The following is a 25,728-nucleotide window of genomic DNA, read 5'->3' as shown; positions in this document are numbered from 1 at the left end:
TTTCTTTAAAATGTAGACTTAAATAATCTATACCCAAGGTACTGTAAGAAAACAGGTGTTATGAGGCAGTGACATATAGATTTTATTCTTTCTTAATGGTAAATTAAACTATTATAAAGAAGCAAAAGCTATTAAATATCTGGGTGATTCACAGCAGAGCAGTAGTTAGGATTAGGCTAGCAATTGGCATAATGCAGGGATAACAGAGGGAAAGATTAGGGTGTCTGGGTTACTCAAAATGAGAAAGAACTGTTATTAACAATGTTTACTAGTGCAAGTTTCTTAGGGACAAGAAGTATCTACACTAATAAAAGAGAAACATGGTAATTAGCATACGACCGCTACCCTTTTCATTGGCTAATCAGTGAGTATATGCAAATTAACTGTCAGCCAAGATGGCGGCTGGCAGCCAGGAAGCTGGAAGCGAACATGAGGCTTGCTTGCTGCAATGAAGGAGGACTCCAACGTTCCCCGTCTGCGCTGCCGGCCTCTGAGATACAACGCTAAGCAACTATGTACTATGTTGCAAATAAGAAGATAAACAAAACCCCAGAAACTGGCTTTCAGTCAGCCGGGCTTTAGCAACATTGTATCGATGTTTTCAGAGGCGAGGACTCAGAGCTAAAGCTGGCTCAGAATAAAAAAAAAAAGAAAACAAGGAGCGGTTGGAAGCTTCAGTCACTCGCTTCGGGAAAACAGCCCTCAGCCCCTCACCCAGACTGGCCAGGCACCCCAGTGGGGACCCCCACCCTGATCCAGGACACCCTTCAGGGAAAACCAGCCAGCCCCTACCCATGCACCAGGCCTCTATTCTATATAGTAAAAGGGTAATATGCCTCCCAGCACCGGGATCAGCGGACCAGCGAGGCTCTCGGCACCGGGATCAGCGTGACAGGGGGCAGCGCCCAAACACCCTGATCGCCCTGCGGCTCTGTGTGTGACAGGGGGTGGGGCCACAACCTCCCTATCTTCCCTGCTCTGTGCCTGATAGGGGGGAGCTCCCCAATCCCCTGATTGCCCTGAGGCTCTGTGTTTGACAGGGTGCAGCGTACCAACCCCCTGATCGGCCCTGCTTTGTGTGTAACAGGGTAGAGCCATAACCTCTCCATCGGCCCTGCCCCGAGTGTGACAGTGGCGCCGCCCCAACCCCCTGATCGGCCCTGCTCTGTGGGTGATAGAGGGTGGCGCCCTAACCCCCCTCCATGGGCCTTGCTCTGTGTGTGACAGGGTAGAGCCATAACCTCCCCATTGGCCCTGCCCTGAGTGTGACAGGGTGCAGTGCCCCAACCCCCCAATCAGCCCTACCCTGAGCGTGACTGAGAGTGGCATCGCAACCTCCCGATCCGCCCTGCTCTGTGCATGACGCGGCGGTGCCCCAACTCCCCAATCGGCCCTGCTCTGAGCCTGACCAGGGGCTGCACTTAGGAATTGGGCCTGCCCTCTGCCACCCGGAAGCAGGCCTAAGCCAGCAGGTCGTTATCTCCCGAGGGTCCCAGACTGCGAGAGGGCACAGGCCGGGCTGGGGGACACCCCCCCTCCCCGAGTGCACAAATTTTTGTGCACCGGGCCTCTAGTTATTTAATAATGACTCCATGAATGGCTATGTCCTTGAATATGCCTGTTTAAAACAATTTAGATAAACCTGGAAATATTATGTAACTATTTTCACCCCAGGTGTCTTCTAAAAGGACACAGGCCTACTGACAATTTGAAACACTATAACATCATGAGTGTTTCCTGCTTGATGGTCCAAGGTTGTAACTATGCTAGTAGTACTACTACAATCAACATTTTTTTAAAAGCTGGAGAGATCATTTTATGGCTAAATTGTTGACTCCTAAGAATTCTTCCATTCTTGAGGTTCCATGGCTTTATAGATAGAAGAAGAAGCACAAAAATGGTAGGGAAGTAGGATTTGTCTCACCTGTTAACTGGCAGCTCAATCTTAATTACAGCTTTAAATAGTCATTTTAATGAACACTTTCATTCTAGCCTTTGTGCAATAACTCAGATAGTGGACTGATGACAGAATGCTGATGGCTTCAAAGGATAACATTCCTTAACTGCAAGTGCAAGGATTTGTGTTGGATTCCGGAAAAGGAATATGTAAAAAAAAACAAAACAGTATGGTGACTCTAGTTAATAATACTGAATTGTATATTTGAAAGTTTTCAAGAGAGTAGATCTTAAAATGTAACTATATGGGGTGATGAATGTTAACTAATGTAATGGTGGTGATCATTTAACAGTATATACATATATCAGGTCATTATGGTGCACACCTAAAACTAATAAAATGTAATATGTCAATTATATAGCGATGCAATTTTAAAAAAAGAAGAGATACAACAAACAACTTATTTTAGATCCTAAACTTTAGAGACATTTAAATGATCACCAAAGTAGGTTTATGACATTAGTTTATAGTATACAGATTTGGAAAGAAATCTGTCTTATTTTTGTAGTTGGGTTCTTGGCAATGTAGTGGAAACATCCTTGAACCTTCTCTCTCTTTCACACCCCACTTCTAACCATTAGTAAAGTCTGTCAGATCAACCATTTGTATACCTCCAGCATCTGACCTCTTCTCACTATTTCCACTGGCATCTGGTCCAAACCACTGAACTCCCTCATCTTGCCTATTGCAATCAATACACCACCAGTCTCTCTATATCCAGCCATACCCCCAATGGTTTACTAGTGTCCACTCCATAGTTATAATGGTCCTTGTAGGACATACATCAGACCAGGTCATTCTTCTGCTCAGACCTTCAGTGGTTTTGCATCTCATTCAGACCTAGTTAAAAGCCTAGCGCCATCCACAGTCTGGCACTCCTTCCCTTTCAGACCTCATCTCCTCTCATAGTCCCTCCCTCAGCCACTCCAGCACCACTGACCTGTAGTGCCTGCAATAGATCAAGCATGTGGAGGCATCATGGCTCTTGTATTTATTGTTCCTTCTGCTGGAAGTGTTCTGTCCCCACATATCATGGTGTCTCACACTCTCCGGGCATTCAGGTACATATTCAAATACCACTTCTCTGATGAGAGCCATCCATGACCATCAACCTAAGAAAACTCTCTCCTCTCTTCACTCCAACCCCTCACCTGGGAGGATGGCTTTGTTTCCTTTCATGCTAACTGGCACTTGTTTGACACCTGTCTCTGCTCTAGAACAAGTTTCATATGAGCAAACAGTGCTGTCTAATTTTTTTACTGAAAATTCTCAGTACCTAGAACAGAACCTGACATTCATAAGATCCGCTAAAGCTGATTAAATCTGTTATACTGACCTAGGGAGCCACAAAAATGGGAGTCCTCAGCTGGGTGGAAGGGACAGCATCCACACCCTCTGAGGTGCATGTCTTGCTTGCCACTAGAAGGGTCTAAAAGGCCCTTCACAACCCTCCACCCCAAACCATTTGGAAAGAGTGGGTCATAGAAAATACATAGAGAAATCTCTATTAAACCAGCAATACGAACTCATCAATACGAACTCATAATGTGGCATATCATTCCAAGTAATAGTTAGAACTATTTATTTTCTCAAGGGGACCAGTGTCTTAGTAGCATAAAAAACCCCCACACAGGTATTTTTAGTTTTTTTTCTTTCTGATCTACAAAAAAACACACCACTTACTTCATGTATCTAGCAAGAAAGAGTGGTAGAAAGCCAGAAGGTGAGGGTAGAATTAGACATTTTCAGACTCAAGTCTAGCTGACTTAACTGTCAGGTGCTATAGATTAAAAAAAATAAACAAAAATAGATGTTGAATTGCGTATTTCTCAGGCTCAGTGTCAACTGACTATAAGTGTCTTATCTCTAGAGAAAGGAAGTTAAAGAAGTGAAGATGTATGAGCGATAAAAGTCAGCAGCGACAGAAAGTTAAATAAGCCAAGAAAGAGAAACCACTTTATTTTTATAATTACATCATCAGATTGAAGTTCTGCTTCTCAATTGAAGAACAAGATATTCTACCAAAGAAATTATTAAATTTACCAGTGAGTATAAGAAATAACAAAGACTTGATATTTATGAGACAGTGTTGTAGAGAGAAAGATGTTAAATTGTATTATGCCATTCTTCAGATTAAATTTTGATTCAATTTCAGAAAAAAAATCAAGTATGAATGTTCATTCTGAAAAGCCCAGGATTTCATATTTCTAGACCGAGAATAGACAGTGATATTTAGCTTGGCAAAGAAAAATGTCTCAACTTCAATGTTTGTAAGGCACTGGCCTTATTGGATTACTGGAGAGTAACTGAAACGATACTTTTTGAAATCTTTTATCTCTTAGGGCTTACATATAGAAGCCACATTTGAAATTCTCTACAGCTAACAATTATAACATTCCGTATTTGAGATATTGTTAGCCTGAAAGTGTTCCCTTTTAATCCGATATTATTAACTTTGAATAGTTCCAAAGGAAAGTTGTAAAATAGCAATACGTGTGTCTACAGCATTCATCTGTGCAAAGTAAATCCTTGGAGATAATTTTATCAAAGTGTTAAGGTTGTGATCCATTGAAACCACACAAAGAACCATGTCTGCACTTTTCCTGGAGAAGTATTGTTATATCATCAACAATCACCTACAATTTTGCTTAATGCTAATACGCTGAACAATTAATATAAGTAGCATAATCATTCTGAAATGCTCTTTCTCTCCTATTAATTACATGACAATGGTTTTATGCTGTCTTGTTCTGAAACTCTTTATACTTACTCTTCTGTTTATTCTAACTCTGACTCTTTAGGCAACACCTTACATCTTTTCTCTGTTGTTATTGTCCTAATAGTAGAAAAAAAATTGTGGCTTCAACGATCACTTTTACACAGTCAATTACCAAGTATGTATCATAAATTTCACTTCTCTACAAAAGTTCAAGGCCTCATTTTATTTTTTTCACTTGAGGGTTACACTTGAATCTAAATATTAATATGTAAAAGACATGCTCAAATGTTCATCAAATAAATATAATCTCAATTCCTCCGTCCTGTCTATACCTCAGTTAGTTATGGAATGCTGCCATTTCTACCACCAGATAATCTCAAATTCATAACCACATTTTGGTTACTATTTCTACTACCAGTAATTCAAGTCTTCATTTTCTCCTACATGGATTATGGTAAAAAGCCTCCTAGTGTTCACATTTATAGCATTTCTCAATTTCAACAAATTCTCTTTCTGCTATAAACACAATACTTACCAAAGCACCACCCTCATCAAGTTAAGCTTTAGTAGCTCCTATTGTCTTTAGAACCATCCTATACCTCTTAGATTTTATTTCACCTTTACTTCCATACATATATGCTTTTATCAAAATAGGCCATTTATACCCTACACACAACCTCAACTTTCTCATCTCTATACTGTTTTTTGCTAAACAATGTTCTGGAACATAACCATCTCTTTGCCACTCACGCTCCTTTATGTGGAATTGTCAATCATCCAGTCTACCTTTCAAAGTCAACACTAAGTGGTTCCTTCCTAAGTTTTTCTAGATCTTTACACAGAACACTATCTCTTAGAATGAGTCTCTTAACACTTGTTTTTTATGACACATACCAAGTGAACTTGCTATTTTATTTTCTTATTTGTTTTTATGTCCATAAATAGACTGCAAACTCATGCTAAGATTATTCATTTCTTTTTAATGACCTGAATTACTTAGGGAAATAGTAAGATATAAATCATTTTTTAAAATGGAACATAGATAGTAGGCTAGTAACATGCAACACATCTCTGATGTTCCTTGCATTCAGTTTGATGAGTACAATTCTACTAGTAGTTCGAAGTTCAAAATTAAAACAATTTCTAAAGAATAGAAGATTCTTCCTTATAAATAAATCAAATATAAATTGCTACATGGAGTTTTTATGCAAAATAGTTGGACTAAAAGTGTAATGAAAAAAACAACTATAAAACACTCTGCTGCAGCCTTAGACAAATCTTCAGAACAATGGAAATGCATGTGTGGGCCCTATGATTGGTCATGGGAGATCTCACACATTCTAGTCTAGCTTTGGAAGTGAAAACAGCTGGGCCTCAAATTATTTACTTTTTTCCATTCAGTCCTTCATCCTCTCTGTATCTAAAAAAATCTGACTTTTATCCTTTAATTACATTTTATACTATCATAGATATAGAAATGATAATGAAAGGTACAATTCAAAAGAGTGTGGTCAGCAAGGTAGAGAGGACATGAAGGCTGAAATATGGGAGGTTTAATTTGTGAATGGGGAGTTTCCAGAAGGCTTTTCAGAGAAGAGTTTCAGGAAAGTGATGAGGGAAATGCTGAACTGCAAGAGACTGAAGAGAAAATGTTTGGAGAGAAAGTATAGAAAGCAAGTTTAAAGAAATCTTTAAAGAATATTTTCAGTGAAGACAACTAATTTTAAATAGTATTAAGATTTGGTCTTCCTGACTTACTTGATAATAAAAATGTTTTTTAAAAATTCACATTTTTTACTGAAATAAAAATCACTTATACAGAATATTTAGAACATTTAAAATACAATTTTATAATAACCTGAGGCATATTGAAAGTTGAAATCTCTCTGTAGCATATCAGTTTTCATATTCATTCATTAATTCATTTAATCAGTAATTATATTAGCTATTAGTAGAGTGATTAGTCTTTAGTAAATGCTCATTAACTTTCATTTATTATAATCATTATGTGTCTATTTTGAATTTCATATTCATATGTGAATATGAAAAATAAGTATTTCATTGAAGATAAATTATTTTACAAATGCATTAGCATGTTTAATATATTTGTTCATAAAAGCATTTCTTCCAAACCTTGTGTCAAACATTTTGAGATCATAAGTCTTTTGAAAAATTGATCAAAGCTATGGGCCTGCTCCCTCCAAAAATGAACATGCATGCGTATATACCAAACTATTCAGATTGTTAGCATATTAGAGCATTTTATCTATCAAAAGCTGGGACAGGTAGGGACACTTATTAATTTAAAAAGCTTCAAAACTTTTCATTTGAACTATTTTTGAACATGTCTTTCCAAAATATGTCACTTATTTTCCTGCCATATTATTTAGATCATAGAAACTATCATCTTGATGAATAAAGGCCATGTCTTTAGACCTAAATTATTGTCCTTTGGCCCTGGCTGGTTGGCTAATTTGGTTGGAGGGTTGTCCCATACACCAAAATGTTGCTGGTTTCATTCCTGGTCAGGGCACATACCTTGGTTGTGGGTTCCAGCCCAGTCATAGCCTATACTGGAAAAACCAATTGATGTTTCTCTCTCACATCAATGTTCACCCCCTCCATCCCCCTTTCTCTAAAATCAATAAAAACATATCCTCGGTGAGGATTTAAAAACAAATAAATAAATGATTGCCCTTTGTCTTAGATACACTGTCCTCAAGTCTGAGGAATGAGGAGTAGTTTGTTCCCACAGTGTGGACTCCATACTCTGGTACATTCTTTCAGTACCTCATGGTCCTTATTGTTTCAGCATATCATCTATTTTATTTGCTACATATGTGCTCCTAACAGCGCTGTGTTTGCTTCTGACTCCTCCTTTCTAAACCAGAAAACAAAAACGCTGAAAATATTTAAAGTTGGGGAATCAGCAAGGTTCTGACTCTCTTATTGAATTTATGGTCTTTTTGACATTTATTTTTGGCTGTTCAACTTTGTCTCTTTTTCAGGTACCTATTATCTATCTTCCAGAGAAGTGAGGTGGCTATGCATATAGGCTTTATGAAAAAAATTGTAATCTCTTGAAAATACATGATGATCTCTTGAAGCTCTTTAAGTAGTCTTAATCCAACACGCTGTGAAGAAAAAGGCCATCAGGAATAATGAACCATTCTCAATTACCTAGTCTCTGTTTATCACACATGCTGTGTGTATATGTGCATGCAAGCGTGTGTGTTTTCAGTATAATGAGCTTGATGCCAGATAATTAATATTTGGACTTTGGATATAAGATAAATCAGTACCAACTCACGTTTTACAATTTCTAATGTAAAATAGTCTCTAAGTGTGTCCTTATCCAAATATCTTGGAAATGTCAGATAAACAGTATAATTACAAAATCATATATTAGTACCAAATTGCATAACATAAAGAATATGAATAGTGCCCTAACCGGTTTGGCTCAGTGGATAGAGCGTCGGCCTGCCGACTGAAGGGTCTCGGGTTTGATTCCGGTCAAGGGCATGTACTTTGGTTGCGAGCACATCCCCAGTGGAGGGTGTGCAGGAGGCAGCTGATCGATGCTTCTCTTTCATCAATGTTTCTAACTCCCTATCCCTCTCCCTTCCTCTCTGTAAAAAGTCAATAAAATATATTTTAAAAAAAGAATATTAATAGCAATTATTCATATTATCCAATTTGATACTAGTGAATTATGATGCTTAATTTTATGTGTAACTTTACTGGTCTAACAGGTATCCAGAGAACTGTTAACCACCGAGCAACACTGGCCGGGCTGCTTAGCATAGTTCTTAAAGTTTAGTGATGATAGCCCTGGCCAGTGTGATTCAATTGGTTGGGTGATTCAATTGGTTCACCAAAGGTAGCTGATTCCATTACCAGTCAGGGCACATGCCTGAGTTGCGGGTTCCATGTTCCATCCCCCATAAGGGGCATTCAGGAGGTAGCTCATCAATGTTCCCTCTCATATCAATGTTTCTCACTCTCTCTCTCCCTCTCCCTTCCTTTCTCTCTAAAAAAATCAACAATTTCTTTTTAAAAAGTTTAGTGATGATAAAGAAAGTAGGCAAACCTAGAGAACCTAATCAAAATGCAAAAAATAATAATACACACATTTTTCAAAAATATAATCTTGGGAAGTCCAGAGAAAGGTAAAGAGGAAATGGTGTTTGAAATTTATGGAATTTTATATAAATCATACTGGTACTGTGGAGAATTTGATATGATGTTATTCAAGCAGCCTGCTTCAAGATTCAAATTAAGTTTTCTAGACTCTAGAATTGGCTTTGTCTTTTAGAGTTTTCTCTAAATACATTTTGAACAAATGCTATTCATTACTCTGATAATACTTTTAATTAACAATGCCTTTCAGAATTGATATTAACCCTTACAAAAAGAAAAAAACACACCACAATAGCTATTTGTTTCTCTTCAGTTTTTCTGGTACATTACTTTGAGAATTATCTAATCTGGCAGAGCTGTCTTCATGTTCTTTCTCCAGAAAAGAAGTCAGAAATAAGGCCCTTAGGAGAGTGGTCCCAACTTGAATGACCAGCATCCCTAGAAACTCCCAGGTTCTTCCCAGGTGCCCCCCCAAATCATAGTTCAACATGCTATCCCTTACCTATAGATTACCTTTCTTCTCTTGCTTACCTATTTTTGGAATGGACATATAATTTGGATTTGCTTGGGTTTCTGAACTCATCAACAAAGATACTATTCTTTGGTCCTTTTTCTTGTCATTGGCCCTAGCAAGGGATAGCTCATTCCATTCCTGAACCAGCACAAGCTGCTAAACACCCTCTCTGGGTAAAATCCGGGCCTTCAAACTGACTCTGAAGGTGAATTACGATATAAATTTGACTGATAAAACCTTATGCTGCATGAAGATGCTATATGGGGAAGAAAATGTCTTCAGACTCCATTGTATAGGCTTTCCTCAACGGGAGAATATTACTGGTAGTTAGCTATTACCCATTGGGAGTTTAGGTCAAGTCACCCTTGTAAAAGATATCTTAGGATCAAATGAGTCTCCGAGGGACTAAAGGACCTTCAGAAGAAATCAAATAAATATAAAGGGAACCATCAAAAGTCTTAATCATAGAAAAAGTATGCTCTATACCAGTTGAACCCCCCACTAAGTTAGGTCTCTTCTTGAACCAGAAACGAATGCTTAAACATCCAGTGAATAAGAATGTGAAGATGTTTATTTAAACACATTACTCTCTGTACCATAGCATGTAGACAGTAACATCACGAGAGGAAGCTTTAAGAAATGAGAAAACTATAAACCGGTATCAATTCAATGCATTTAAGACCTGACAATTTTTTTGCTCTTACCATTTTTTTTTAACTACAAAGAGAAATGTGCCATTTGGTTCATTATTGTTGGCTCAATGAAACTGTGGCAGCCTCAAAGTGTGTGTAGGTTTTGCTATGTAACTTTTCTCTATAAGGGGCAATGTTAAGGCAAATAAGGAGGAAATGTGTTTTCAATGTATGTGCTCAAGCATTACAGAACCCACTACAGAGGAATCTGAGAGATCCAGTGTGTCTCGGGAGCCACTCAGGAAAAAAGTAACTGCAGCAATAGCACCATGATCATGACCCTTTAAGGTATTCTGAAGCCTTCTACAACCCATGCAGATCCAGCACTTCCTCAAGACCACTAGCAGGAGAGGAACTCGGCATCCTCATATGGAGAATTATAAAGACTCATTTTCTTAAGAAACACACTCAAGTGTATATTATATGCTTTCAACATTAGATTGAAGAGCAATGAGCATTTGGCAATGGAAAAAGAAGCACACATTCTCCTTTAAATATACATGTGCAGATAAACACCAGTAGGTCTTTATGCATTCCTACAAATGAATGCAGATGCATGCAAATGTGTGTGTGTGTGGGGGGGGTGAGTTCGTTTAAAAATCGACACCAGGAGTCCATAATACATTACTCTGAGATACTTAAAGTTAGGAACAATGGACAATTACACTTAGAAATGGATGGCGCAGATACTTGCAATTTTTTTTTAATTTCAGTAAGATTTTGGAAAAAAATCCTATTTCTTACCTACATTTCCAGTCATTAAGTATGAATTCTGAAAGTCCATCATCCCCATTCCAACAATGTGTATAAAGTCTTCAATCACCTGCATCAACTCTATTGAGCCTGGGTAAATCTACAAAAATAAGAAAAGATTAGAATGAAATAAAAAGTCTATGCAATGGAATAGATAACTGGAATTAAAAAACAATACCAACTACATAATGAGGTCACAAACAAGTTCTGATTTATTTAAAGACATTTCTGCAACTGGCAACAATTGTATTTTTTAGCTAATAGCTGAGAACGACAGCAGGTGTCACACAGCAAGAACTTTGGAAGTGATATGATGCAGTGATTAATCCTTTATAAATGTATAGAAACTCAAAATATCTAACAGATGGTCTACTTAGAAATAGAGTGTCTTTACTTTTGATGAGCTCCTTCCTTCACTTAAAGACAACATAGGACAAACACTGAAATTTGGGGGCTTTTTACATTTTATCTATTAGCATCTATATGATGGACACTAGAAGAAAAACAATTATTATTGCCCCCATAAAGGTATTTACAAACTATTAAGTCTACCACATAATAACTAATATCTTGGAAGCGATATTTATTTCAAATAATTATAATACCCGCTGTATTAGTAACTTTAGGGATAATTTTACAACCATAATAACAGCTCTAGAGTAGGTGCTTCACAGGTACTTATACAGAACAAACCTCAAATGATGCCACCTCACACACTACAAACAGATGAGTGCTTTCTTAAAGACGACCTGATTCTGCCAATAGCTCACAGTGTGTGGAACATGAAAGCCATTTAAAAGGTGACATGAATTTAGCAAGTATAACCCATAATGCTTCTTGGGTCAGCCTTTATTATATAACCATATTAGAACAAAAGAGTCCTTGGAAGTTAAATGCATTTCTTTTAGCCATTTAGCACCACTGCAGCTTCTAGCCATGAGAAAAATGAAGTGGATTAAAGAGTTTCAGTGGCTTTGTATTTGCAAAGGCTAGTGCAGAGGGGGAAGCCATGCTGATCAGCAGGAAAGCACACAGGAAGAGCCGGAAGAGGGCTAGAGGAGCGAGAAGACTTGGTCCCTGAGGGTAGCAGGCACAGTGCATGTATGTTACAGGAACCTGTGGCTGCGCTGGTCTAAAAATCAGCCATAGAGGATATGTATTTACTTACATATCTTGAAGATGTCAAAAATGGATATTATATTTACAAATGTTTGGCATAGATAGTTGTTTTGTTTTTAAATTCAGGAATATTTAGGGAGAAATTCTATTTCTTATTTACATTTCCAATCATGAAATATGAATTCTGAAATGTCATCATCCCCATTCTAAAAATGTACACAAAATGTCCATCCACTCCAAGCTTCCAGATACTACTGCATTTTTCCTTCTGTTTTTGTGTAGGTGTATGTGTATATGAGTATGTGAAGTGTAAGGACAAATACAAATTTAAACTAAGAGGCTTTGCCCTGCTGGTGTGGCTCAATGGTTGAGCATCAACCTATGAACCAGGAGGTCATGGTTCGATTCCCAGTCAGGGCACATACCCAGGTTGCTGACTTGAACCCATGTGGGGCATGCAGGAGGCAGCCAATCAATTGATGTTTCCATCTCTCTCTCCATCTCCCTCTCTGAAATCAATAAAAATATATTTTTAAAAAACATAACTAAGAGGCTTACTTTTCTCTGTTGAAAATAAGAGATACCCTTCCCCAAACCCGTTCCCCACTTCTTCTCTCTTCTTAGAGCATTTACTTTAGAAAATGAGTCCTTGTTGAGTTCTTGCTCTGTCTCCTTGAAATATTGGTTAAACTTTTAAAAAGTGAAATAGCCTCTTATCAACTTAAAGGCGTGTCTTTCTTTGAAAAGTAAAAAGGGAGACTGTGCCCCCACTTCTCAGTTTCTGTGGGAGGGTCGGACCGAACTTCAGCAAACACCAGCTCTAACGTGCAAAACTACCTCAGTCATTAAAACATAAGGCTTTTCATGTTTTTACTTTGGATAAAGCCAATTAACTAACACATGGTCACCTCAATCACCAAGTGAATTTTCAAAGAACTACGTGTGACAAATTGTGCTATCAAGTTCTCTTACTTGAGGACTAGTTACTGTTTATCTTGAGGACACGTGTATAATCTGTTGTATTCACTGGGCTATTCAAAGGGGTGAGATGTCTTTTTGTCCTTGCACTTTCTTAGCGGATTGTCTGTGACCCATCACATTCTGGTGCAGTTTAGTGCTTATTCAATAAAAAGATAAAACTCTTTTCTTTCTCTTCTACCTTTGCGGAGAGGTTTGCTAGCTTGACAGAAGATTTTGTTTTTAATTTGATTTCCCCAGCAGTAGTCAAAATAGAGCAGAGGTTGGTAACCTTTTTATGTAAAGGGCCAGACAGGGAACATTTTCAGTTTTGTGGGTCGGGGGTCTCTGTTGGAACAACTTAACTCTGTCCTTGTCTCACGGACGTAGCCATAGATATTATGTAAATGAATGAATGTGCTTATATTCCCAGTTTATTTACAAAACACGTGAGGCTGGATTTGGCTCCCTGGTTGAAGTTTGCCCACTCCTGCTGTAGATAAGGGAATCTTCAGTATAACGAAAACACAGAACGTAATATCACGCCTGAAATTAAAATGGCTTGTCTGGACTGAAATGGACTTGTCTGTTCAAATCACAGTGATGGCATATAAAACAGTGTAATACAAAGTGTAGTCTCTTTTTTTCTACTTTAGTACAGTACTACATTTTGAGTAGAATGCTGAAACTAAATATAGTTTCACCCTTCCTAACTATGGCTGATGTGCAGCAAACACGTTCTGAAATGATTCTGTTTTTTGTTGTTGTTGCTCAAAAGTGTCATATTTTCCAAATACCTATACAGCCACGTGTTATATTTTATTTTGCTGAGGCAATTACGCTAAAATAAGATAAGGGGGCCCGCTCGGGACTAGGGTCTATCTTTGGTGGATTTTAAACCGGGCTTATTTCTGAAGAGTTCACCCTTTGTGCCACAAACTTGGAGATTCATCTACCATATGGCTGCATTATGAAAATACCTCTTTGTAAAAGCTACAAAAAACAGTTGTTTTTAATTTAAAATGGTTATTTTTAAAAAGCATTAAGGATCATCACTCCTGAAAAATAAGTAAAAGATACGACTATAGTTAACTTAAAATCACAGGTAAATAGTTGGATTATGGATTCAGAATTTTCCATTGCTGAGAAGGTCTACCACCATTCATTATTCACTCATGTGGGGACCTCACAATAAATACCAGCATCGGATAAATTGCAGCCTTGTTTTAAATAGGATGCTACACATTTGTTCTAAATATACTCATAATTAATAGTCACCAGGATTCTAGAAAGATGTGCTTAGCTTCTGTGGCAGTTTACTAAGGAAAGACCTTTTACTTGCAGTGAGTGGATGAGGCTTTCCTCTTGAAAAAAATGCCAAGGACAAATATATAATTCAAACCAGTAGAAAAGGATTCAGGGTCTTAAACCAAGGAGTACTTTCTTTTTCCCTTGCTATGGCCAGAAGCACCGAATTGGTACCTGATAATGAGGCAGACCCACACTGGATTATTTTTAGAGCTCCTATCATAATAGGAATAAAGGCCATGCCCTACTCCTCGGGACCCAGATGTGATTTACAAGGAAGAAGGGGTAGATGGCTCATCTGAACCTCAGAAAATATTCTTATTTTCAAGAATGCATTGTTCCCTTGGAGTTTTTAATAAGGGTCAAGTAGAAAACAAAGTTTAACATTCAGTTAAATTACATTTTTACAGGATTGTAAAATTATTCTCCTCTTCTTAACCTCTAACCTACTTTTTCTGCAATATAGAAAAAACGTTATTGACCATATGTCAGATAGTATTGCACCAGTGGCAGTGCAACACATTTTAAAACAATAACTAAACCAATAAGGCCACTTGCTACACTGATCATGCACAGCAGAAAGAGGGAGAAAAAAGCAGAATTTTCCATTTAAACATTTAAAATGAGAACTCATATTTACAACTTTTGGCTTTGGATCAAAGTGCAAGTCTGCATGTATGATCCAGATTATATATAGTGTGGTGGTAAATGCAAATGGTTTATTCCTTCATACCCCACTGTTCCATTTGCAATATGTACTTTTACATTTGCTGTTTTTCTAGTCTAAGACAGGAAAGAAACCGACTGACAAGACATATAGTTATTATGTATTAAGTTATAAATTAGTTAAACCTGCTCAGTTTTCTCATGTGAAGAAAGATTATTCATTCCAGTGATTGTTATAAGAGAGATAACTTGTTTTCTGTAAAATTAGTATAATATAATCCACAATGACTGCTAAAAGTCCCCTTTTATGTTCTTGAAATGGCAAGCCATTAATTTCTTCACATATTTTTAAACTTTATTTAACCAACTTCACTTTACATCGTGAAATAACTCCAACCTTACCTGTTGTGCATCTTCCCATTTTTCTTTGTTTTCTTCATCTAGAAGGTTGCTAACTATTTGAAAGAAGTTCTGAAAATTAAATTAGATAAAGGTTTAATGTTACAGGAGAGAATATACTTTTCAACAATATCCATTGGGTCTGATTTTATGATGAGGGTATAAACCCTTTGCAATATTGTTGTATGGCCCTAACATATTATTCTAGAAGATCTCTGAGGACCCTTTCTCAGCACCATAATTCTAGAATTTCTACGTAACTTTACATGTACACCTCAGAAGACATCAGGAAAGGTAAAACAGTGTCACAATAATTTGATCTATTATGGACTCTATATTCTTTTCTGTCACACTATTGCTAGAAATGAATTTTCTTCCTTTTGTAATGAAAGACCCATGTTTCTGTTATTACAAGTTAACCGGTTGTGAACCGCGCTTGGTACTTGAATTGCAGTTTCAATGAGCATTATAGTTAGGGCAACCCCATGAGCAAAGCTGAGGCAAGTGACCAGCTTCCTCAGTTGGATCCTGACTCTGTCCTTCCCAGTTGGTCTTCCTTAATGTTTACAAGTACCTATTTCAAAAATTACATGTAGTTTTCCAAGTACCTGACATTTAGCACATGGTACACTCTCAATACACCTGAGCTATTTTCGAATTGCTTTCTTTGGTCCTCTGCCTCCCGCCAGGAAGCTACGTGGAGGAATGAATAGACACAGTAACATGTTCATACTGAAGTTCCAAATTCTTGCCATCACCCTCATCCCTAAGTAACTGTTGAAGGGCCTCCTGGCTTGGCCTTAGGCTAGCAGTTCCCAAAACGAGTTTTCGAATTTCTCTTTATGTGCAGACAGGCACACTTTGACATTCATTTTTCATTCCCAGGGTCCACATTGCCAGAGAAAGGGGCTCAGTTCAGTTCCATGGTGTCACACTATTTCACACACGGGGATGCTTACAGGGGAGACCTCCCTGAGCTCGCACACGCAGTGTCTGCAAGACACAGGAGCCAGGAGAGGAAAGCCAGGTGCCTGTGGAGGATGAGCAGTGACCTGGGATCACAGGACGCCTAGGAAGTGTAAAATGAATCCATGACATTAGGCTTAAACTACAGAGGCAGTAGCCCTTGGTTCTGTCCCTGGAGGCTTTACTAACTGGTCTGTGTATAATTCAGCAGGAGCAAGGCCTCATACGAATATATTAGTTCAGAAAAGGACTCCCTCGAGGGGGGAATAATCATTTTTTTTATTCTCTTCAGTCTTCCTCCCTAGCTAGCTTTTCAAAGCAGGCCTTTATTCTAATTCCAAATAAATTCACCTGGGTGTTTTTACAAGAAAAACAAAGCTGCTTCATTTCTTTTCTCATGTGGTTTGACACTGTTGGTGTCTATATTTAATTGCCCTATTTGTACTATTTATTTTAATAGTTTCTGGCAATCAGATGGCTGAAACATGTTTTGAGTCATACCCTCTATAAAAGTCACAGAATATTTTGTACAACTCTTGGAAAAGATTGCAAGTCTGTTTTAGACTTGTTTGCAATTCATTTCACCTTTTTGTACTACCAGCCATTTTTTCCCCCACTTAAAATGTCCTGGATGGAGCTATAACATTTTAAGGGCTTAGTTCATTGAGCTGTAACTTTACCTATGGGCAGAAAGAATTAACCTTCAGTGTTCGCCAACTGCCTAAGGCTGGTTAACTCAGTAGGAGACCGGTTGCTAATGAGGCAGAAGTTGCAGATTTCATCCCTGTCCATGCCAGTCAGCTGTGCTGAGGTCCAGGACCCTGATCTGCATCCTAACCCCTGCCAGCTTTTACACAAAATGCATGCTGCTGCTAACAAGAGCCAGCACCAGAAGGGGGAGCGATTTGTATAAATGCATCTCCATTTCTGGGAAAACACTTCACAAAGAATGGTTTGCTCACAGTGGGTCAGTAACTACACTGTATATGAAGGCCAGTCAATTCCTGAATCAAAATGATAAATTCAGAGTTTTGTTATTTTTAAATCAGCAAAGGGCACACATCAAAAATGCAAATTATTAAATTACATTCAACTAACCAGAGAGTATAAGAAATGTGTTTTTATCACTTTCTAAGGCCAATAAATCAGACTTTACTAAATCAGTGTGAGAAAGTAGTACAGAATAAACTCCTTTTACCTCCCTGTCTACTAATTTGGGAATCATCAGTTGTGGGGCTATGCAGAGGCACAGTGAGCTAAGCCCAAATATCTTAAGAGGGGGTTGAGGGGCATTTATGGGAGCCAGTATTTCTTGTTCATCAGTGTATCCTCAGCCTTGTCCATAGCAGGTGTCTCATGATATCCTGACTTAAAAGAAATGCAGTTGTGCACCACATAATATCTTGGACAACAATGGACTGTATATGGCGGAGGTTCCATAAGTTATAATGGCGCTGGAAAACTCCTATTACCTAGTAACATCGTAGCCACCTTAAAGTCATAGCACAACACATTACTCACATGTTTGTGCTGATGCTGGTGTAAACAAACCTACTGTGCTGCCAGTGGTATAAAACTATAGCACATACAGTTATGTACAGCACATAACTCTTGATGATAATAAATGACTATGGTAGTAGTTTATGTACTTACTATACTTTTCATTGTTATCTTAGAGTATACTCTTTCTACTTATAAAAAAAAATATTTGCTGTAACAGAGTGTGCCATGTTAAGCCAGCAGCAGCCACGTACATCTCACGACTCTTGATTGCATCATTTTCTCTTTTTTGCTTAATTTAATCTCGTGTTGTTTTGTTCATCATGGCCCCTAAGCATTCGTGCAACAGTGAAATCGCCTAATAAGGCATTTTTCAGAACACATCCCATCTTTAAGTGACACATGACTGTAATGAAGTCACAAAGTCAGTACACCTCAGGTTTTAACAAGACTCAAGCATCATTCCTTTGAGCTGACCCTGCTCCTCAAATATGTCTCATGCACATTGGAAAAAAATAAATAAATTCACTTTGACATTTACTCAAAGGTCAGGCTGATAGATAAACAGAGCAGAACCAAGCACCGTATCGTGAACAGGACACTCGTAGCGTTTCAGGCCACTTGACTGAAGTTTTGAGGAAAGAATTAAGTGCCTTCCATGACAACAGATCCTCTACTCGCTAGACTGTTTAAGAGCTCCGCTACTTGTGGTAATATCTCTCTTTGGATAACTCATGGAGCAGGTCACTTATGTCAGCCCAAGTGGCGTGTGACAGATCTTTGTTTTGCTGTGTTTTGATCAGGCCTGACCTCTATGGCCTAAACTTATTTGGAAAATGGAGTGTCCTTGGCAGAGTCTAAGTTTAGAGCTTTGAAGTTTCCCCAACATTTATAAACTGGGTAGTTGTGGGCTAATGTTGCCCACCTGTGTCTTTCTTCTCTAACCTGTAAGAGATAATAGCTGTTGTGAAGCTTGGAGCTAAGTCTTAGCACAGTATCTGACACATACTAAGTGCTGGATATATGGCAGTGTTATGATTTTATGCCCCCTGTGTTATCTTTTTTATGACTGGCTGCATGATTTGTCTTTATAGCCACATTATGGCAAATATGCATCCATAACACTGCTATAGACTTCCACAACCGGCGGCACTCTCTCCGATCCTCTTTTATAGCCTAATCCTCTCTGGGCAATACGTAGAGCACAGAGCTGATCCACCACTAACTTCAGCGTCTATAATTTGTTCAGCAAAAAGCTGTCCTTCCTAAGGATGTATTCTGCTGAGAGGAGTTTTCAGTGTTGCTGTCATAAAACACCTACTACGTGAGAGGCACTGTACCCAACAATTATCGGACACAAAAGGCATGACTCTGCTTTTTCTTTGCAGGAAGTATTATGAAAATCAGTGCAGTAAATGGTTGTTAAAAAAGAGAAGCACGCAAGTTTCTACCACATTCAAAGTGCAATTCCTACAACTCTGGTTCTATTTTGGTTCCTCAGTTTATGTTGTTCATTACATTCCACAAATGAGTGAGATCATGTGATATTTATCTTTCTCTGACTGGCTTACTTCCCTTAGCAGAAGCATGGAATAGACTGTCCAACCTATAAGGGAAGGCGGGGTGGGGGGGAGTGAGAGGGTAAGAAATCAACCAAAGGACTGTGTGCATGCATATGAGCAAAACCAATGGACACAGACGGGGGGTGGGGGAGCACTTGCTGGGCAGTGGGGGCAGCCAGGGAGAGATCAATGGGGGAAAAAGGAGACTTATGTAATACTTTAAACAATAAAGAAATTAAATAAAAACAAACAAAACAACAAAGTGCAATTCCTATGTTGGACGACATGAGACGGAAAGGACACTCTCTTTTCTGGAAAGCGGTAAATAATTATTCATCCAACGTCTGATTCCTTCCATTTGACAAATATTTCATGAGCTATATATAACTTTATATAGATATACTGAAGCATGTCATAGTGTTGAGCCTTTCCTGAATTCCTTGTAGAAAGAGAGTTGTAGATTAGGCTAATGATTTAAGATATCTGAGTCCCCCAGGTGTGCTCTCCTCCCCTTAACCCACCAGCAAAATACTTGGGCACTGAGAGTCAAAGACAAGCCCTAAGCAAGAGATTTAATAATGTGGAACTGAGTCTTAAGGAGTAGTGGTAGTCCTGACTAGAAATATAGGGGAAGCATGAGAAAGGCTTACAGGCTGAGCAAAGAAGCAGGGACAAGCCATTAGGCTAAGGGCGCACAGCACCGGTAGGTCACTGATTCCTCTGCAGAGCAGGTGACAGCTGCAAGGCCAGGTATGATCTAGCCCCTCCTATCTCTCCAAGTCTAATTCACTATCCTACCCCCTCTCCTGCCCCCTGCTGTCTCTAGTCCAGATTCATCAGACTTCTCATGCCCCCCGAGCTCCTTTGTGCCCAGCTTCAGGGCCCCTACAACGTTGTTTCCTCCCTTCCACTGCTCTACTTCTAATTCTTTACTCAGATAACCCTTTCCTGTTTTTCATGTCTAGATTTATATGCAATTTCCTTAAAAAAAGACCTTATCATATCACCCCCTTCCCAAGTGTACTGGGTCTGCAAATTCTTTTTTTCTTCCTGATCTTGTTCAATGAAGATTTTTATTTTTCATTTCCCAATATCTTTGTCATTCAGGCTTAACACCCAATCCACAGGAAAAGGCAACAGCCAGTATGTAGAAGTAACCAACCATGAACCTATGATGTGAAGAAAGAGGTTCTATATACCACAGGGGCCCTGTTCTCTGTTCTGATAGCCGGCTTTCCCAAACACAAGGTGAACTGGCATGACAGTCTCTGACTCCACTCCACTCACCATCATGCACAAGCGCCTCAGCAAAACTACCATGCATGCACCACGGATGAAGAATTGCTCCTTCACTCTGAGGTAAGAGAGAGGAGAGTAATGCAGGCAGCCAGCCAGCCGTGTAGCACCCACTTACAGGATGACAGGGGACAGACATGTGGACTCGGAGTGCTCTTTTAAAGTATACCACAATTTTTATTTATGATGCACTTGTAGGATGATCCATTTAGGGCTTTTTTCCTCTACCAGGCTATACTCTAGTTGGGCTTATTTGTATTTTGTTTACTCTTGTGCCCTAGTGTACAGCATAAAGCATAGGACGATATACACACTCAAATATTTCAGTTGGATTGCATCCCTACCGTATAAATGATCATTGGCTAGGCACTGAAGGAATAAAAAATCATCAGAAACTAGTCTTCATCTAATTTGCTGCCTCCTCTCAACACATTCCCCTGCCCCATCTTCAGTGCCACCAGGATTCTCATGGAGCCTAGGAAAGGAACCATCAAACTTATTTTTTAAAATATGCTTTTTTATTAACTTTTAGAGAGAGAGGAAGGGAGAGGGAGAGAGAGAAACATCAATGATGAGAGAGAATTATTGACCGGCTGCCTCCTGCATGCCCCCTACTGGGGATCAAGCCTGCAACGGGGGCATGTGCCCTGACCAGGAATCGAACCAGTGACCTGTTGGTCCCTATACTAGGGTTTAGATCTTTTATGCAGAATACCTATCCAAGCAGCATATCATCTAACCATGGGTAATTAGAAACTACTAGTATCAAGGATTCAGGAAGACAGGAGATTATAGTCCAAGGAGCTCCTAGCAGGTTTCAGGGAATAATACATATCAAGAATATAGTTCAGAGACAAGAAACTGAGCTACTGGAAAAGCAGGGGATAACTGGGGGACAAGGGACTGGGGTACGAAGGTTGGGGAGGTCAGGAGTGGGATCCACAGCAGGCCGGATGGCCTGAATGGTCAGAGAGCTCTGCCAGCAGCACTGACTGTTCCAGTTTGACCACTGCAATCTGAGGGATCTAGAGGAATGTGAGAGCAAATTATGGAAGTAAATATTCCACACATTTCTTAGTTTAGGGACAAAACAACAGTCTTTAAGGACATCTCTTTTTCTTCTTCTCTTAGTCACAAGTCTGACAGAAACCAGAAACTCTGACTCATTTTGAAAATGACATGAGGACATTGATTGATCCAGGAATCTTTCACACTAATCCCATTGATCCAAGGGATTTTCAAATAGCTTGGATGGACAATTTTTACACAATACTGTCAGTCTCTCCAGGCTAAACTGGAATCAAGGGCTTTAGCAAAGGGTAGCAGAGTGGTTTGCTTTGAGGTGCAGAAGGCATGGGAGGTTGCATGGAAAGAAGCAATAGCCCATGTTCTGTGCTATGGGGTATGAACTTGGTCTTATTCTGGGGCTCTCATTTAAAAATAAGAGGACAGAAAGTTAGTGAAACTAATACAATTAAATACGCTAAATGATTTTTTTCCCAGAAGTAGCCTGGCAAAGTTATACAAACATTGTAACTCAGGGTGGCAAAATCATCCTCAAATACAAACCAGGGGTGCTTCTTAAGTAAGGAATGAAGTAGTGACCCATCACCCAAGTTTGGGCAGGCCTGGCTGACACATCAAAGAGTCAGCATATGTGAGAATCATGTGTGAATTACAAGTTGACCCCTGGCAACACTACAGGCAGAAGCCATAGCAGGTCCTTTCCCTTGGGAAGAGGCCTGGCACATGACTCTTTGCTAAAGGGAAATTCTCAAGATTCCCTATTCTGAGCGGAATAGTGGCTGCCCCCAAATTCATTAACTTGAAGCTCTAACCCCCAGGACCTCAGAATGTGAGAGTCTGTGGAGACAAGGCCTAATTCAGTTAAAATGAGGCCTTTAGGGTGGGCCCTGATCCAATCCAATAGGTGTACTTATAGGATGACATCAGGACACGTAGATACTAGGGTTGGGTGCTCACAGAGAACACAGCCAGATGGGGGACACAGGGGAAGGCAGCCATGTGCAAAGCTAAGGAGAGAGCCCAGGAGAAACCATCTTGGACTTCCAGCCTCTAGAATTATAAGGAAGTAAATTTCTGTTGTTTAGGCCATGTAGTCTGTCTTATTTGTTATGGCAGCTCTAGCAAACTAATACATGTCCCAGGAATTTTTTTGGATTCTCACCCAAGGATAGGTTTTTATTCATTTCAGAGAGAAGAAAAGAAGGGAACAAAAGAGAGAGAGAGAGATTGCCTTCCATATACACCCTACTGGGAATCGATCAAACCACAACCTTTTCATGTACTAGACCCTTGGTCGGCAAACTCATTAGTCAACAAAGCCAAATATCAACAGTACAACAATTGAAATTTCTTTTGAGAGCCAAATTTTTTAAACTTAAACTATATAGGTAGGTACATTGTTATTAACTTAATTAGGGTACTCCTAAGGCTTAGGAAGAGCCACACTCAAGGGGCCAAAGAGCTGCATGTGGCTCGTGAGCCACAGTTTGCTGACCATGGTACTAGACAATGCTCCAACCAACTGAGCCACTCGGCCAGGGCTCTCCCAATATTTGATAATAAATGGAATCACAATAGAAAACTAAACTACCTGTAGAGACATTGTGTTAACCCAAATCTCAGTATTTTATTGACTCCGAAGTAAACAATGGGGGGTTCTGAAAGGATAAAACCACCTATCAGACGTTTTACTGTGTTTTTTAAAAAATAAAACCATAACCATTTATTCACATCCCATGGCATTTTTAGTTGACAGGCTGCACTATTCTATATAATAAAAGGCTAATATGAAAAGTGACCAAACAGTGGAATAACCAGTCGCTATGACGTGCACTGACCACCAGGGGGTAGGCGCTCAATGCAGGAGCTGCCCCCTGGTGGTCAGTGCACTCCCACAGGGGGAGCACTGCTCAGCCAGAAGCCAGGCTCATGGCTGGCGAGCGCAGCGGTGGTGGCAGGAGGCCTCTCCCGCCTCTGTCAGCAGCGCTAAGGATGTCCGATTTCCGGCTTAGGATGTTTGATTGCTGGCTTAGGCCCGTTCCCGTGAGCCGTCAGTCAGACATCCCCCCGAGGGCTACTGGACTGCAAGAGGGTGCAGGCCGGGCTGAGGGATACCCCACCCAAGTGCATGAATTTTGTTCACCGGGCCTCTAGTGTGTGTGTGTGTGTGTGTGTGTGTGTGTGTGTGTGTGTGTGTATTCTCTTAAAACATTTTTGTCTCCCTCGCTTTGCCCACCTGATTGCCGCACATACTTTGTACTCTCCTATGGAGACTGTGAGCTCCTAGCAGCCAGCAGCCATCTGCTACAGTCTTTTTGTGGTAGGGTATACTCATGTTGATTTGTGAAGCAAGATTTGTTACTTAATATCTCACCCATTTAAGGACGTTATTTGGCATCGAATTTCTCATTTTCACCTTTAGAGTAAGGGCAAGGTTTAAATACCGACAAGAAAGAGTTGTTATTTGTACAAGGTTCTCTCTACCACAGAGAAACAACAGGGAATCCTCTCAGGCTGTTAAGCACTGAAAACAGCAGTCATTTACGACTTGGAGCAATTGTCAGCTGGGTGTTATGGTCCTGTTCAAGACCTGCTTCCCACTGTGCCAGGAATCCCAGGTATTGATTTAAGCTATTCTCTTCATCCACATACTCTCCAGCTTTCAAATGGCCCTGCAGTGTCAACCTCAAGGACTGATGATTCTTTCTGACTCCCATTTTCCTTGACATTTTCCCTGCCCTTCTGCTCTGTAGCGAGTGGAAAAGGGAAAAAATCGGCACCATTCTTTCTGAGTCAATGACATGAGGAGCATCTAACCTTTCTTTCTTGCTAGGAGAGACAACAAAACCCACCCCTGCATGGGCAGCAGACACCTGTGGTCCAGGGATGCTTTAGGCTTTTGCTCCATCAGGGTACTGCACACCTTCTGGGATAATAAGAGCTACATTGTTTGAGCTCTTACTATTTGAAACATGCTTGTAAGTTTTACATAGATTATTTAGTCCTCACATTGGCACTATAAAGTACCTTTATCCCATATAATGGAAGAGAAAATTGAGTCACGGAGAAGTCCAGTAACTTATCTAGCATCACCGACCTAACAAGTATTGAAGTCATGACCTGAAGATCAGTATTCTGCCTAGAGGGCAAGCACGCTTACTCTATACCCTCCACTGCCTTCCCTACTTCCCCAACTACATCAAGATGGCAATACAGTTCCAGCCTAAAGACTGCTGGTTCTATAAAGGGAAGTATAAAATTTGCAATTCAAGATGAGTTCAGTGTGTGCCATATTAAGCCTGAGATCCTAGTCAACCAGAAATGTCCAGAACCTTTGGAAATAGGAAACCGAAGTGTAAGTTAGGTACATGAGATATTAAAGAAGGCTATAAACTGGAGTTCAAGCAAAGACTATATGTATATATATATAATATAATATATATATACATAACACATATATACATAATATTTGTATAAAATTTTTGTGAAAAATTTAAAAAGTTCTCTGGGATTTCAGAAAAGAGAAAGATCATTTTCGAATGGAGTTAGGGGCTTGCTGGTCTGACATTCAGAAAGAGTTGTTAGAGTTGGGCTAGGATTTTGACCTGTGGAGATGGACGAAAAAAGAATTCTAGAAGAGGAGGGCATACCAGGTGCCTGAAAAGACCAGCAGAGACAATGAAAAAGAAAAACGCAGCTCCTGCTGTGAAGGAATGACTAGGACACCATTTGTGCAGAATATGGGTATAAATGGAAGGCTAATGAGAGAGTAGGACGGAAATGGAGGGACCTATTTCTGATTATGCCAAAATGGCAACAAAACAGCGAAATGGCTCTGTTTAGTCAAACCAGCTAATGTCCATGACTAAGCCTTTGGTTAAACTAATTGTACATTGAGTCAATGTACTGTAGGGAGTAGTTCAATCAAAACATGTTCCCCCAAAACCTGCTAATCTCAGTTGCTTGAATTTTTGCACCTAAAATCTTAAAGTCCTACACTCTTGAGAGTCAGAAGAGGCCCTAGAGATTATTTAGAGCACCATTCTGCCTGATGTTTCACCCATGATCACGTCTGAGGAGTTTTGAAATTACAACATTTGCATTGTGTCAAGGGCTTCTAATGTCATTTTTTAATGTAAATGCTAATGAATAGA

At 39.5% G+C, this 25,728-nt stretch overlaps 1 protein-coding gene across 2 annotated transcripts in view; it reads right to left on the bottom strand.

Annotated features, from left to right (window-relative positions):
• The window catches only part of ADGRB3 (adhesion G protein-coupled receptor B3), a 677,464-nt gene that overhangs the window by 341,118 nt on the left and 310,618 nt on the right, over nucleotides 1-25,728 (bottom strand). For both annotated transcript variants that reach the window (XM_006089322.2, XM_006089323.3), the window contains 2 exons: nucleotides 15,228-15,296; nucleotides 10,767-10,875 (listed from right to left, as the gene is read on the bottom strand). In XM_006089322.2, coding sequence (XP_006089384.1) covers nucleotides 10,767-10,875; nucleotides 15,228-15,296 — 178 coding nt within the window. The remainder of the gene's footprint in view (nucleotides 1-10,766; nucleotides 10,876-15,227; nucleotides 15,297-25,728) is intronic.

This window comes from Myotis lucifugus, unplaced genomic scaffold (genome assembly GCF_000147115.1).
Source record: "Myotis lucifugus unplaced genomic scaffold, Myoluc2.0 scaffold_59, whole genome shotgun sequence".
Classification (NCBI taxonomy): Eukaryota; Metazoa; Chordata; class Mammalia; order Chiroptera; family Vespertilionidae; genus Myotis; species Myotis lucifugus.
This window is presented reverse-complemented; position numbering and strand designations above follow the sequence as displayed.